This window comes from Triturus cristatus, chromosome 3_2 (genome assembly GCF_964204655.1).
Source record: "Triturus cristatus chromosome 3_2, aTriCri1.1, whole genome shotgun sequence".
Classification (NCBI taxonomy): domain Eukaryota; kingdom Metazoa; phylum Chordata; class Amphibia; order Caudata; family Salamandridae; genus Triturus; species Triturus cristatus.
Genome location: NC_140584.1, coordinates 309579975 through 309595705, shown reverse-complemented (window position 1 = coordinate 309595705; position 15731 = coordinate 309579975). Strand labels below are relative to the sequence as shown.

Genomic DNA, 15731 nt, shown 5'->3' with positions numbered 1-15731 from the left:
CCACTGTAAACTGTGCCTGTTCATTGGCCAATAGGCTTAGTAGTCCCTCCTTAGTAACGCCTTGTCTCATTTTGTAACTTCCCATGGCAACACCCCCTTGTTACGTGTGTTGTTACTCAGTAGGCTTTAATTACAGCCTCTGAGCACTATTTTCTTAAATAGCTTTGTCCTGTCTGCTGTTGCAGGCAGGATACACTCTCTCCCCATGCTTTTTGAACCTTTTTATAGCATGAACTCATTTGCAATGCAATAGGTCTCGCATTTGCAAGAGTTTAAGCTCTTGGCATTGTAAATGACAATAACCTTTATTTATCTGTTTTAAAAACAACACATAAATAAAAGGCATCGCCATTTACAATGCCAAGAACTCAAACTCTCGTAAAGGCAAGACCCATTGAATTGCAAACGCTTGTCCCCTGAATGTTGCAGCTTCCTTTAAGAACAGCAATGCACAGAACTCAGCCCTAAAACCTCGAACACTGTTCGGGAAGAGGTAAGAAGAGGTAGCTGAGATCAGTACACATAACCCTTACCCGGAAAAGATAATATGAAATACGATCTTATGAATAAGGTATCCATAAAACAGTTTCCACAGAGTTTCAATTCAGGCGAGGAGATACACATATATGACTCTCCACTAGATGATGTAAATGTACAGAAATTGGCTATATGTTAAGAAAATATACAGAACTCTCCTTTTGATGAAGTAATTTCAGAGAACTCTGGTCTCCGGAAAGTAAAATTATACAACTCTCTCCCTGAATGAAGGAAGAAAGAAAATATTCATATTTGTTACCGCATGGTGCAAATATCAAGTGCTTTCTCTTGAAGGAAGTTAATGCCCATAACTCATTCATGAACTATGGCCTTACACAGAATTCTCCTCTGAGACAGGCACACACACAAACTCTTCTCTGGAGCAGCAGCATATGCAGAACATGGAGGAGTATCTTACACAGAACTCTCCCTTGTAAGGTGAACAGACACATAACTTTCCTCTGGAAGGGGAACACGGCACTCTCTCTTCTAGAGGATGTACACTCACAGAACTCTCCTATTGTTTTGCAAGCACTTCATTGGCTCCCTGTTGCCAAGGTATCTACTTTAAAAATCTAAATAAAATCTTCATTACACTAGGCAATAAATGGAAAGTGCCCATTTAAACAGAGAAACATTAATTCAACTCTCATCTGGAGTAGGAACCTATGCAGAACTCTTTCTTTTTGGATGAACATAAACAGAACTCTACATTGGGGGAAAACAGATTCAGACCCCTCCTCATGAGCAGAACTTACAAATAATTTGGCTGTGGTGGATGAACTTGTGAGGTGCAAGATATCTAGAGCTCTCTTCTGAAGGATGATCAGCCAAAGAATTCTGTTAGCGAACAGAAACACACGAAGAACTTTGTAAAAAGCTGTAAATACACTGAGATCTCCCCTCATAAAATTATGTAAATACACAGAGATCTCCCCTGGAGTAATTACATATAGAAAGATCTCCCTTGAAATATGTAGGGTCATCTGCCATAAGGGAGTAAATGTACAGACGTCTCTCTTAGGAGGGTTGCATACAGTGATTCCCTGTAGAAGGGAGAACTAGAGATCTCTCCCTATGGAAGCTATATACAGAGACCTCCTGGAGCAACTTAAGCCATGGACCTCTACTTAGAGTGGTTATATCCAGAGATTGGAGAATGCTCTCACCTGTCGGACAGGTAGGAGTGAGCAGATCCGGCTGTTGCTTGCACCCCAGTCCTGAAAACAGTGATACGTCCCTTTCTCCAGGATATACTGCGCACCGGAGTAGTCCATGTTCGCATAGGCCACCCACCTGTAAGAGAAAAGGGAGACTCATTTACCACGCTGTACATCCTACACATTGTGACTGGCAGGCTTCACTCGCAGCCTCAACTTACATGCTCCACCCAAATAAATAATTCACAGATTCCACTTGCAGCCTTCACTTAAAATCTCTTATAAAAGCTTCCCCTTTCATCCTTTGCCTGCAGTCTTCACCTGAAATGTTCAACCGCATCCTTCACCGGCAGCCTCCACTCACAGACTTCACTCACTGGTTCGACTCACAATTCGCTCTTACAGTCCTTAGTAGACACCTGCACCTGCAGCATCCATTCGTGGGCCTCTTCCTATGGCCGTAACTCACATCTCTCACCCACAACCTCCAATGCGCACTTCATTCACTCATTTCATTTTCATCCATCACTGGGTGAATGCCCTCAAGGTTGTACTCACAGGCCTCCGTCCATAGCCCCAACCCACATCCTCCCTTTAAAGAACCTCTACCTTCACCTATTGCCTCCATCCACGACTGCGAACTGTGCTTTCCATCTGAGCCTCCATCCGCATCCTCTAACAGCAGCCTCTCACTGCAACCCCATGATACCCCCACAGAGCCGGAGTTACTTCCGCAAATGTTTAATTCCTCTTGATATCACAGTGTCTTGTATTGGACGAATTTTGGTTCACATGGCCCTTTATACAGTGGATCACCTGGTCTAACCAGGGTCATGGCTAGGGATATCATTCCTAAGCATTTCTGATAGAACTAAGGCTTCTGCAGACAAGCTGTTTGTGAAAATCCTACTTTCTGAGCTATATCAGGAGCCCTGAAGGACAAGCCACGGTGAAGAAATTTACTTGAAGGGAATGGTTAACATAGAGAGCATTCCAGTTGCCCACTGACATAAAGGGGCATATTTACAGGCTCCTAATGCCACCGGAGCGTCACTTTTTCTGACTTTACTGTGGCATTGCTCTTTACCCCATATTTACAAGGTGGCATGGGTTTTGCTGTGGTCGTTCCACCGCAACACCCATTGCTTTTTGACGCTGCCCCAGATTTACAAGGCTAGGACAGCACCAAAAACTAAGGCTTGGTAAAACTTGGTCTTAGAATGGCCTATTTTGCTCGTTCTACAGCAATCGTCTTTAAAGATTGTTTATGTGCAGGAAGGTGTCCCTTCCTGCACATAAACAATCACCCCTGCAGCACAGGCACCCTTGCAACATGGCGCATGGGTGTCTGCGCAGGTGCTAGACAGTTTTTTTGCGACAGCGCTAAGGGAAATGCAGTGGTGCACCATATTTCTGTAAATAGGCGAATCCCTGCGTTTTGAAAATGTGGGAACGAGGCATTGCCAAATTTGGCGTTACACCACTCGCCGACATTTTCTTGTACATATTCCCCATAGTTTCTCTGACATCCAATTACTCACAAAATGCTTTTGAGAAATCTAGTTAATTTCTATCTAGAAATGCTTAGCTGGTTCCAGTTGAAGCCTGGAAACAATATGATTGCAAATGGTTTGTTGTTCTTGCCATTTAACTAGCAGAAATGTCCTCCTTTTCATCCGCTAGACATAATTAGTCTAATGCTTAAAAAGGATGTTCTGCAACTAACTCCAGTAGAAACCACGTACAGCTGAACTACAACAGCCATGAATATAGCCTTCCGGTGAGGTCAGCTACAGGGATACAGAACCTCTGGGAGAGAAAACAGAGAATCTATGCCATGGGTGGATATCTTGGATATACAGACGTCTGTAAGAAAATTCTGAAACTGAACACCCAGATAACTGAGAGGGGTTCGGCTTTGATTATGAGGGTCCTGGCCTTGGATATGATAATAATATCAATCCCTAAAATAAGATAGACTGGGCTCTGATATTTAATGGGTGTTATAATATCCTTTTTTAATCCAAATAACAAACTCACATGTCCACCGCTCAAATTAATTTATTATCTCGCTATACTAATTCACCACTGATCATCTTTGGGTTCAAGAGTAGCATGTTACTGGCCAAAAAGCGCTTTGACACCTAGTCAAAAGCGCTAAAAATACAATTACAATTATCATCTATTCTGAGTTCATCCCTTGATAAATGGAATTGAGCTGGCAGAAACTAAAAATAAACATTGCATGAATGTCTCTCTCTAACTAAACTCATTTAGCTGTGCCAGCAAAAAATAAATGTATGCTAGAGTTAAATTAGCATGCGTAGGGAACTAAATGGCATGATTATATCATACCTATAGCAAACACCCAACCGCACAACAACTGGCAAGTAAAACCACACACGAATGACACAATAGCTAGATCATAACAGGATAACAACGTGTAGCCATAAGCATAACAATGTTCCTGATACAACCCTCTAACTCAGAGGCATGAAATTAGCATACACTTAAGGTATTTGCATACATTTGCAGAACCTGCATGGGACCAACAAGCCATGTGTACTAGTTACTGTTCAGAAAATACTGGTCACAACTGGTGACCAGTATTTTTTCAACCGGCAAACATTTTTAAGAACTGACCTATGTAGCAATAGGTTGGTTCTTATACATCCGAATTGTAGACAGTCAGAATTTGACCTGCATCATGCATATTAATGAGATAGGTCGCAAATTGCATACCGCTACAATTCGTTGCCAATGCTGGGATGATGGCCTGCTGGGGTCAGCAGACTTTCTAAACCAACAGACCTGAATCAAGGTCCCCTCTGGGGCCTTATTATTAGGTAAGGAAGAGAGACCTTGAATCAACCGGCCAAAGGACACACTTTACCTACTTTAACCAGACCACCATTTCTGTGGAGGATTTTCAATAAAGCTAGATTTTTTTTTTTAAACCTAGCCTATTTTCCTTAGTGGAAAACGGGCTTTATTTTTTTTTTAAGATGAAAGTTTTGCAAACTTTTTTAAGAGTTGGTAATGATGGCATGGGCTACTGCCTATTCCTAAAAAAAAAATTGATCATTCAGAAAGGGGAATGTGTCCCTTGGGCACCTATTCCCTTTTACGAATAGGCTACCACTACATTTGAGAAGTCAGCAAAATATTCATCTTTTGAAACCGGATTTCGGTTGCAAAACATTAATTCGTACCATAAGGAATCAGTATTTGGAAGGGATGTCTTAAAGATGCCCCTTCCAAATACTAATTTAGTCTGGCTTCCTAAACCCATGTAGCGATTCTGTAACCTGCTACCGAATCACTACATGGGTTTTGTACATTTTAGAAACACACTTACTTGTCGCAAACCTTGCACTTTTCAAAATCGAAGGGTTTGCGACCAGTAAATGCGTTTGTAAATCCACCCCTAAACTATGAAGGAAACCACATGACTAACTTACTTTGTGCCTAAGTAAATCATGAACACTGGGATCACACGGAGAAGGATGCTACTCGTTAGCATAGCGCCACAGCAACTTGTCATAGTAAATAAGCGCTATATAAGCACGAATATAAAGCAATTGTGAGTTATAATGTCAGACTTGAAATCAAGAATATTCCTTGCCTGGCAGGTGTCCATCTACGGTTCTCTGCTACTTGTGGGTCCCTTCAATGTCATTATAAAACAACACACACGTCAGAGACCCAGCACACCACAAAAAGACTAGTCTAAACTAAGCTTAAATATGGGGCCCTAGTCAAGCTGGGCGGTTTGCACTAAATGTTTTTTGCAATGTTGGAAAAAAGCACACATTCACTCTCGTGAAACCACCTCTTTCCTGTTAGGGTTTGCTCTGCTCAGACCCACTCAGCAGTGCACATTCTTTGAAGCACAGAGCCTTTGTTCAGATTCAACCTTCTCTCTGCACACTTCTAAACTTCACAACCTTCTCTGCATGTCTGTGAAACTCACACTTTTACACACTACTACACTGACAATGACTCCGTTCATGCTCAAACTGCCTACTGCCTTCTCGACACAGTCACGAGCTCGTACCTGGGCAACCTATGACGTTTAGACCACGTGTTCACACTAACAGACACTCACACAACCTTCCCTGGAAACTTGCGAACTCACAACTTCTCACACTCCTAAAACTAGGGCATGGTGACGCAACATTCTATGCTCGCTCGTGAACTCTCCTCTCTGAAGAAGAAAGAGCTCACGCCCTCCCTGCATACGTGAGAACTCACACGCCGCTGTGCACGAGGATGGACTGCGTGCTTGTCCCGTAGCCCTCCAGCTCCACGTCAGGCAGCGCTTCGCAGATCTCCAGACTCGGGCCGTCCTCGAAGTCTGGTTCCGCGTACAGGACCAAGGCCGGCTCCGAGAAGTCCTACGAGGGAAGTGGAAAAGGATGAGTGTAGCCACGGGAAACGAGAGGGCACGAGTGAGTCTAACGACCACAGGGAGAAACAAGCATTGTGAAAGCCAGTCAGCCAGGCCCTAGCAAGCTGGTGCAATGGTTGCATCTTTTTTTTATTTTTTATTGCAAGCCTATGCCACAAAAATAAAAAGAATAAAATAAGAAAACATTCTGCAGCCTAAACTTGGTGGCCATGTGCCGGTAATAAAAAAAATAATTAAAAAAAGGTAACAATTGCATATAATTTTAATAGAACGGTATGGTAGCTTTCTTGCATATAGGTGTATTGGAACATTTACATAATTTCTTAATAGTTTTAATGCATATCAAAGGAAAATACGACTCTGATTGATGCAGAGAAATTACACTATTGACTGGGAAATACAGAAGTTGAATACATAGCTTAAGCTCAGAAAGATGACTGTACAGCATAAAGAATAGAAAGAAAAAATGGTATATTAAAGTACTGACGTTGGCACAGAAGTGCTCTTCTCTTTAGTTAGCTGTGCACATATGATAAGTCAAAATGCCAGCGCTCTCAGTACAAGAGAGCCCTGGCTGGAGTGGTTGGACCCACAGCCCCACGCTGTAAGGTGTGGTGGGCGGGAGCAAAATGTGAATGACAGGTAAACAGAAACATGTATGAACAGGGCTGACTAAAGCCTATCAATGCGTGTAAATATGCAGATATTATTTATTTATATTTTTTATGAAATGTGGCTAGCAAGACAGTTGAAGTTGTGCCTAGGCAAACCTAACAAGCACAAACCAAATCAATTGGTCTGGTGTTGGGTGCCAGCCTTTTAGCTTTGTCAATACTTGTTCTGTTTTGTCATGGTTTTTGTAAAAGCTCATTTCTTTTTTTTTTTTTCTTAAATTTTCAAATACACAAGAAAAGAATAAAAACACAAATCAATACATATCTGAAGGGGATGGAAAAACAGAAATCAACAAAAAACAGATTAAAATCACAAGTTTTGTAAAAGCTTATTGTTGAGCGAGCTTCTGTCAGACTGTCGGTGACCTGCACACGAAAAGTAGACCCCTTCAAGATGTGTCTGTTAATTACTGCACTTCTCTCAGAGAGCAGGAAGGGTCAGGCTGTGACTATATTGAGTGACTATATTGATCTGCACTTCTCATACAGAGCAGTACTGCCAGGCTGGCCGTACCTGCAATCCTCACAGGAGCAGGAACTCTCAGACTCTGAGCAGGCACCTCTCATGGGGAGCAGGTCCTCTGAGGAGCAAGAAGTCTGCACTTTTGCATTACCACTTCAAGCCCTGGTACCACTTTAAAAGCTTAGGAGAGTAATACTCCGGTAGTAAAGTGTGTTCTACAAGAAAACAGTGGGGTGGCAGTTTAGGGCATCACATGCAGTCACACTAAAACTGTTTGCGGAAATTACCAGACAATAAAACCGAGACACATGAGGGGTCCCATGGATTAGCAAGGACCTGGAATGGATCTGGGACAGGTGGAAACATTTCAGCACAAGTATTTGGTTCCTGATCACAATGAACTCCCCCCTCCTTTGCCCTGTACTCACTGTGCGAATTAGGCGGATGGACGCAAGCTCTGCGCTGATTCCGCCCCAGTCCTTCCAGTCCCTGTACTCTCCTTCCTCTAAAAGGTACTGCTGCCCTCGGAACCCCTCCTTCTCGTATCCAACCCAGCTGTGGAGAAACAGGCAGGCACAGGTCACTATGCAGAAAAGGCACATGCAGAAACTGCAGTATGCCTGTTTAATACACAATCATAAAAATACAACATTTGAAAATCCGATAGGTCGAAAAATATTTTGGGCGAAGTTTCTATTTATGAGAATGCCCAACAATGATAAAAACATCACAAGAGCCAGCGTAAAATCATTTATTCAAAAGATGATAAACATTTTTTATAATACAAACAAAAAACTCTTAACTGTTCCTGAACAAGCTTTGGTGAAGCCATTAAGTCTTGCCTTCTTATTACACGTGCCCAGCTATTGGCTTTGCCATTGCTTGTTTGTTAAGCGTTATTTAAAAAGGCTAATGTAAAACATTTCAAAATGCTGGAGGAAAAGCAAATGCAAATCTTAAGGTATCTTTAAACTGTCCATCGAATTCAATACATTGACTCTTTAAAACCAGCGTGGTTTATTTTTCAAATTTCATACATGGAACTCTGAACAGAATTTGCAAAGAATAAGGAAATGTCAGAACTTAAAGTAATGCAATTGCCAGTCTAATATACTTTCCACAGGACTCAGGCCTGAAACAAATGCTTCTGTCCTTTAGTGCTCTGCAGCAGCCTGGGGAGCAGATATACAGCATTCCCTCTCCCAGCACCATAAATGCTGTCTTTGTGTGCTGCGGCCTGGGCATTCATGAAGTATGTGGAATGCAGGAGATAATAAGAAAACACCCAATAAAAGTATTTTCTGTAGTCAAACTTGGCAAAATTATACCTGTTGCTATACTTTTAAGGTTGAGCTGGGGAGTGTGAAGCACACCACAGAGAGCGTGGGGGCATGGTGTGAGGTGGAGTAGTAACACAAACACTCACCCACTTACACAGAGTGATCAAAGAAAAAAGTAGTTCCCTGGAGTGAGTCATGGAAGGATACAAGTCATCCAATCTAAAGGATGGTAAAGAAGCTATGTACCAGGGGAGTGACAAATGCAAGAAAAGGAAGGAAAGCCACAAAATTAGAAGCAAGCAAATGAGATTGACAAGAAAACCAAACAATGGTAAGCAATGGGCTGACTCAAAGGCCATTCCAAGTATGATACTGTACAAAATAGGTCTTCAACAACAGACAGGTGAAGGGGAGGCCTAGAAATAGAGAATTAGAAGACTTATTCAAAAGAAATTGAAAATTATGAAAAAAAATGAAAATAAATAGAACTTTTATGTTGCCAGATCAAGCACTCTCTCACTGGGATATTATTTGAGTAAATAATATAGATAAAGGAATTCTTTGACTACACATTATTTGAAGAATCCATTCACTTCATAACAAAAATTAGTCAACATGTGTTTCAGATGAGCTTACACGGTGCTCTGGTGCTTTCTCAAGGCCATAAATGTTTGCAAAATCAAATATTGTGTCTTATACTTTTAGGGCCAGATGTACATAAGTGAGGGTTTGCGATTACCAAATAGCGAATTTTTGTGATTCACTATTTGGTAATCGCAAACACCTATGTACAAAAGCGTGCTTTTTCACTTTCTGCAATTCCCAGTGGGTTCTAAATAGACTTATCTCCTTAAAATTCATGCGGTAGGTCCCGATATGCGACCCATTAGGAATCGCAAAAATTACAGGGAAGATGGCCTGCTGGGGTCAGCAGACCACTGTGTCTGTGATTGCTTTTCAATAAAGCAATGTTTTTATTTTAATGCAGCCAGTTGTCCTTAAAGGAAAACGGGATGCGTTTCAAAAAGAAAAATGAAAAGTTTTCTTTTTATTTTTCAAGAGCGGGCAGTGGGTCCACTGTCTGCTCTTAAAAAATATTTTTACAAACTTTCACAAAGGGGAAGGGGTACCTCAGGGACTCCTTTCCATTTGCGAATGGGTTGCTACCTACTTGAAGTAGGTGATAAAATACAAATGTTGTGTGACTGCATTTTTGTCACAAAACATTCACATACACCAATGAGATTCGGTATTAGGAAGGGACGCCCTAAACACGTCCATTCCTAATACCGAATCGCAAACCCAATTTGTGATTTGGTAATAGGTTACTGAATCACAAATTGGACTGTTGTACATCTAAAAATACCTTTTTTCGTTCGCAAACGGTCCATTTATGTGAATCAGGCCGTTCGTGAACAAAAAAAAGTTTTGTACATCTGGCTTTTACACTTTTAGTGCGACTACAAAGGGTGGGTTTAAATTAATCAAAATTCATTCTCCCAGTCTTGTAGGCTTTGGATGCAAAATGCTAACACAATGCAAACGCAGACCACAGATTATCCTCCACAAATGGATCGAAGGACAGTTTTAATTTAAACCCGACCCCTATGGTGGAGGGACATCAAATCCCTCGCAGCATTTATTAATCAATGTACAGCTCTAATATAACTGAGTTTTTTAAACAGTTGAGCTCTCTTGGTGTCATTCATCCAGAAACATTCGCCTTTATTTAAATGTTTGGAACAAATGCAGTCTTTTTATCCGCTCACATGTATATCAGTATTATGATTGAGTATGAGCCTATCTAGGTTCTGGTGGACACCGGGTTACATAGACAAGTAGGACAGAGCTAGAAGAAAGACTGATAGAACACAGCAGGACTTGATGTAGGCAAGGCAGAGACAGGAGGCAGACATGATGATTTGGTAGGGTAGGGATATTAAACAGACAAGACAGAAGCAAACATGACTGAGATAGGAGCCAACAGAAGATTGACAGCAAACTCAGGGACAGGAGACCGACAGACAGGACAGATGCATACAATACTGAGATATGAGACAAGCAGGATATTACCATGCAGTACAGAAAGGAGATATTCAAAAGACAGAGACAGGAAATAACATGACCTGGCAGAACAGTGAAGGGGGACTGATAAACACGACAGAGAAACAGAAGATCAATAGATATGAGATAGACAGAAGATGGCTATTCATGACAGGGACAAAAGACAGACTGGACAGAGTGGAGGGAGACAGCTGATGACCAAGCAGGGCAGTACAGTAGACAAACAGGACAGAGACAAATACGACAGTAACAGAAGAGACATAGACAAGACAGGAATCGGAGGACAAAAAAGGCAAACAAGAAAAAGACATAAAACATAGACACAGAAAACAGAGAAACAGGCCAGTACATGGACATTATCAAGAGACAATAGATGACCTGGAAGGACTGGAGGCCGATAGGACAGACACAATCATGACAGAGTTATAGACTGGAGACAGGCAAGTGTGGAAAACAAAGGAGGAAGACAGACAAGACATTCAGAGAATAAACAAAGACAGAAGACACAGAGAAGAGACAGAAACAAGACAAAAGCAGATCTCGCTCTAGCATGACAGAGACGGTAAACAGACTGACATGACAAAAACAAATAGGGACAGGAGGCAGAAAGTGTAATTTTCAGATATTGACTTCCAGGGGCTGTATTACGAAAACTGCCCTTTCCTTGTTTGTGCCACTGTACACCTTTCAAAAGGTGCGCCCTGCGCAAACAAGGAGAGTGCACCCGTATTAGAATGAATGTGCTGCCCCTAGGGCAGCTGCGAACTTGTGCTGCCCTGGGGGCAGTGCATTCAAATTAAATATGGAGTGGCTATGAAGCAGCCGCTTTGTGTTTCACTGTGCAGGCAGCAGCCCACCTTCACTTTTAAGAGGGGAGAGACTGCGCCCACCTGCATGAGGATGTCTGGGAGGTCCATGACGCCAATGCTCATTTTGAGGACAATCACTATTTATGCCTTGCAGGATACTTGCTACTAGAACTATTTTACCAGATTGTAACTTGTGCCTAGCAAATAAAAAAAAAATGTCCTGACCTGCTTTACATACATCTGAAATCGATGACCTGCACATTACATGTCATTTGCAGTTATGCATCTGCAATCTGAGCTTTTATAATGACTCAAAACTATGATTAGCTATGATTAGCAAAGAAAGCCTCTTGGGGGGGGTAGAAGTTTTATAACTAGTGCAGCCAAGGCGTGGAATGCCCTCCCCTGGAATCTGAGGAACTCCACTAACCTTCTTGTTTTTAGGAAATAACTTAAAACATGGCTCTTTAACTCATAAAGTCTCCTTCAGCCTCTCATCTCCTTGATCTATCCATGCTCTCAAAGAATTATGCTACCAGCGCCAGGACACCTCCGGGTAACCGTGCGCTTTACAAATTGGATTAACATAACATAACATAACATTAGAGATTACACGCACAGGTCTTGTCAGCAAGTGCATAACCACCCGTGGTATTTAACCAGTATAATACCGTGCAACATTAATTTCTGTTGCCGGTTCATTAACCTAAAGCTGCTTTAAAATGGCGTCTATGTGATCTATTGAGTAAGACACAATTGCATAAACTATCACTTTGTTTCCAGGGTGCCAATTTCTTGAGGGTTAAAGTTTGCACAACTATAATGCTTCAGGTGACTGTCATTGAACAGCTCTTCATGACTCCACCCCCTTTCAAGCATGTATCCCCAGTTAGAAGTTGCCTGTAGTATTTTTTCCATTTCCAGTACTGAGGTCACCTTCCTCCTGCCCTCTTTCAACTGTTTCGTTTTTGCGCATGCTCCTTGCTATACTCACAGGGAAAGCAGGAGTGGTAAAGCTGGAAACCAGGCGGGGTCTGTGGCCCTTAAATCATGGCCGGTCTCCAGCCCGTTGTAGGAATAAAATGATGTGCGTCCTTCGCCCTCGCTTATCTCAGCTCTTTCACTCTTCCCTGGCACACGCGAAGCACGGTCCGCCAACACAAACACTCAAGCCGCATGTGGCGTTCAGCAGCAGCCTGCTTGTTGTTCTTACACATAAGTCACTTGTTTACAGAACAAGCTTTCGCTTTTCAACAGCTACCTGCCCTCGGGACAGAGGCCCGCCGGTGTATGCATGTATAAGCAAAGGTGTTCTGTGCGGTAAGAGCATCCCCCGGCCAGACCTGACTGAAATGCTGAGACGGCTGGGGCAGAGTCAGACACATGACAGGCTCACTGCATGGAGGGGAGGGAAGGGAAGGGGAGGGGAGGGGAGGGGGAAGGGAAGGGAAGGGAAGGGGAGGGGAGGGGAGGGGAAGGGGAAAGGGAAGAGAAGGGAAGCAAAGCAAAACTAGACAGGGTGATAAAACGAGAAAGGGGGTGGCAGACAGAGAGGAATAGATGGAAAGAGATATAGGTGAAGGGGAGAAAGAGAATAGGAATGAGGATAAAAATGGACAGCGGAGAGCAGAAGAGAGAGTAGGATCAAGAGCGAAAGACAGAAGGAGAGGAAGAAAGAAAGAAATGTGTGAGGAAGAAGTAGGAAGGGAGAAAGTGAATTAGAGAGGCTGAGAGGGGGAGAAAGACATATAAAAGGAGAGATAGAGGGAGAATGGAGAGGGTTGGAGAGAAAGACAAAGCGAGAGTAGCCAGTCAGTCAATAATCTTTATTCGGTCTTAAAAAGATCATAAAAGCACAAGATAAAAACAGTACAGTAAAACATAAATAAAAACAAAATTCATAAATAACGTACCTTTTGTTCTCAGTTCATTAATGTTAGATAAGAACATTAAAATCAAATCAATCCATCACATAAAATATGTCAAATTAAAAGAGAATATAAAACTGTCCCTTAAACGTCACAGCTACCCTACTAACTCCCCTCCATTGCTTTTCTGCCTGGGATGGCTATCTTGAGAAAGTAACACACTGTGACAAATATCTGGACTGTTTCACATTTGAAGGAACATTAAAGCTACTCTACATTTATGAAAGGCTACCTTTTCAGTGTAGGTTTTAGACAAAGCTGAAAAAACTTACGATAGAAACCACACAAAAAATAGTAAGCAAGGAAGAGAGTAACTTCTATGTGAGTGTTTGTGGACTTTGATTTTCCTTTTTGCATTCTGCATTTCATTTAACATCTCTGGCAGTGAGACCAGCTGTGCTTCCAGGTCTGCATGTGCATTGCTGGCGAGCCCTCGGAAATGTTAAATGTGTCTCTGTTTGTGGACCAGGATGCTTTCACCACTTTTATATCTGTTGAGACAAACGTGCCTACATGCAAACGTCCAAACTACTTCCGCTTTGAAACAAACGTGCCATTGTAAGAGTAACTCTGCAGCGGTGGCAGGGATTCAGGGTTATTCCCCAAATAAGAAATGGAGTTATGAGTTCCCAGATTTCTACCAAAAGAATTGTTTATGTGCTAACTGGTACTGATGAGAACAAGCAATGACAAAGCCAATAGTTTTCACCTTTGGTACTCATTGGCTAATGAGGAATTTTAAAAAAGCCTGTGACGCGGCTGGGCACAGCATTTTGTATTCACACTCACCATGCATGCAACAAAGGGGCACGGAAGCAACACTGGGGCTTGGGACAACATTGAGGACATGGGTGGGGGAAGCAAACAGCACAGAGAGAGAACAACATGGAGTGTTGGGTGAAGAAAAGCAAATGGCCGAAAGCGCAATGTTGAGCTGGGGGGAGACGCACAAAGACAAGAAAGCAAAGCAGGTGAAGGGATGCACACGTGGACGAGCGCATCATTGAGGTGGACGAAGGAGAATCACACGGGTGAGAGAAGCTGAGGGGTGAAACAGAGGTACACGAGGGGAACAGCTAGCAAATACATACACTCTTGAGGAGTGCTTAAATAAACAGAAAAAAAGGAGTGCTTTAAAGGTGAGCAGTGGAAGGGTGCAATTAATGCAGCCATGCTCCAGGCGAGGAGCAAACACAAGAAGAGGATGTAACGCCCACACAAGCTAATAAGAATCAAACAAAGGTGAGTGACATTAAGGCCAACCAATGATATGCAATAGGGTGGCACTAAGCCCACTGGAAGCTGACTATATGTCTTTCGCAAACAGACAGTTGGTGCTGCCTGGCTCGCAAGACCTAAACATTATGCAACCTACTGCATCAAGTTCTGCAAGTACTCTCTTCAAACTACAGTCAACCAGGGAAAGTGTCCCGAGGGTGCAATGGATATGTGCGCCCAGTTTGTGTGCCCCCAGGGCACTCTGGTATTACGGACGCCCCTATTATTATAGATGCTTGTGTGGCCCCTTCTGTAATACAGATAGGGCTGTCGCGCATGCAGCGCCAGGGCTATCATCAGAAAGCATTCCCTCATTTGCATTGGGCGTGGCCCCATGCAAATGAGGAAATCACTTTGTTCACGCAGCATTATGGATGCGGGCACGGAGGCAAACATGCCTTTCAGTGCACCTCTTAAAGGGAGCCCTCTGGGCGCAATTTCCCTGTTTGCATTTGGTGCACCTGCTTTAAGGGGTGCCGTGGTGCAAACAAGGAATGTGCACCCTTATGATAAGGGCCTTGTGGCTTATTTATGAGAGCCCTGCGTCACTTTTGCACCACGGAAAGTGCTACATGCATGATGCAGAGCTCTCAAAGATTTATGAATCCATGCAAATCCACCTTATGTAGCTTTGAGTGGCCTCATTAATCATGAGTAAGGGGACGCAGCACAAATCACTGCAGCAAAACATTGTAAATGAGGCCCTGAATCTGCACGACCCCTTTGGCATAGAGAAAGCTGCTGAGAGGAGTGTCCGCCATCTCTGAAAGGGTCAGTGTGATGTGTGACTGACACTGCTTCAGCCCTACCAGCCTTCAGCGATTCGCCCTGGCAGAAGTTCTCCACATCTGCCGAAGACAAGCTTCCCGTTGTTTTAGTTGCATTCCCCTCATCTTCTAGTGGCAATATCCGGGCCTGGGGAGCATGTAATCACACCACGAGGTCCTGTATTAGTGATAATAGAAGAAAGACTCCTCCTGGCCTAGACTTCTTCAATCCAAATGCAAGTTGACTCCCACCCTCTCGGTCGCAATTTGCTATGTGTGGGACCTTCCATTTCGTTTTCCCCCTCCAGTGTAAATCTCTACTTCCGGTAATCTTCATAAATGTATGTGAGTTAAGTATAC

At 42.9% G+C, this 15731-nt stretch overlaps 1 protein-coding gene across 1 annotated transcript in view; it reads right to left on the bottom strand.

Annotated features, from left to right (window-relative positions):
- Window positions 1-15731, bottom strand: part of CRYBG2 (crystallin beta-gamma domain containing 2) — a 462035-nt gene that overhangs the window by 18699 nt on the left and 427605 nt on the right. The window contains exons 12-14 of the mRNA XM_085647746.1: window positions 7674-7800; window positions 5952-6094; window positions 1707-1833 (exon numbers count right to left, since the gene is read on the bottom strand). Coding sequence (XP_085503872.1) covers window positions 1707-1833; window positions 5952-6094; window positions 7674-7800 — 397 coding nt within the window. The remainder of the gene's footprint in view (window positions 1-1706; window positions 1834-5951; window positions 6095-7673; window positions 7801-15731) is intronic.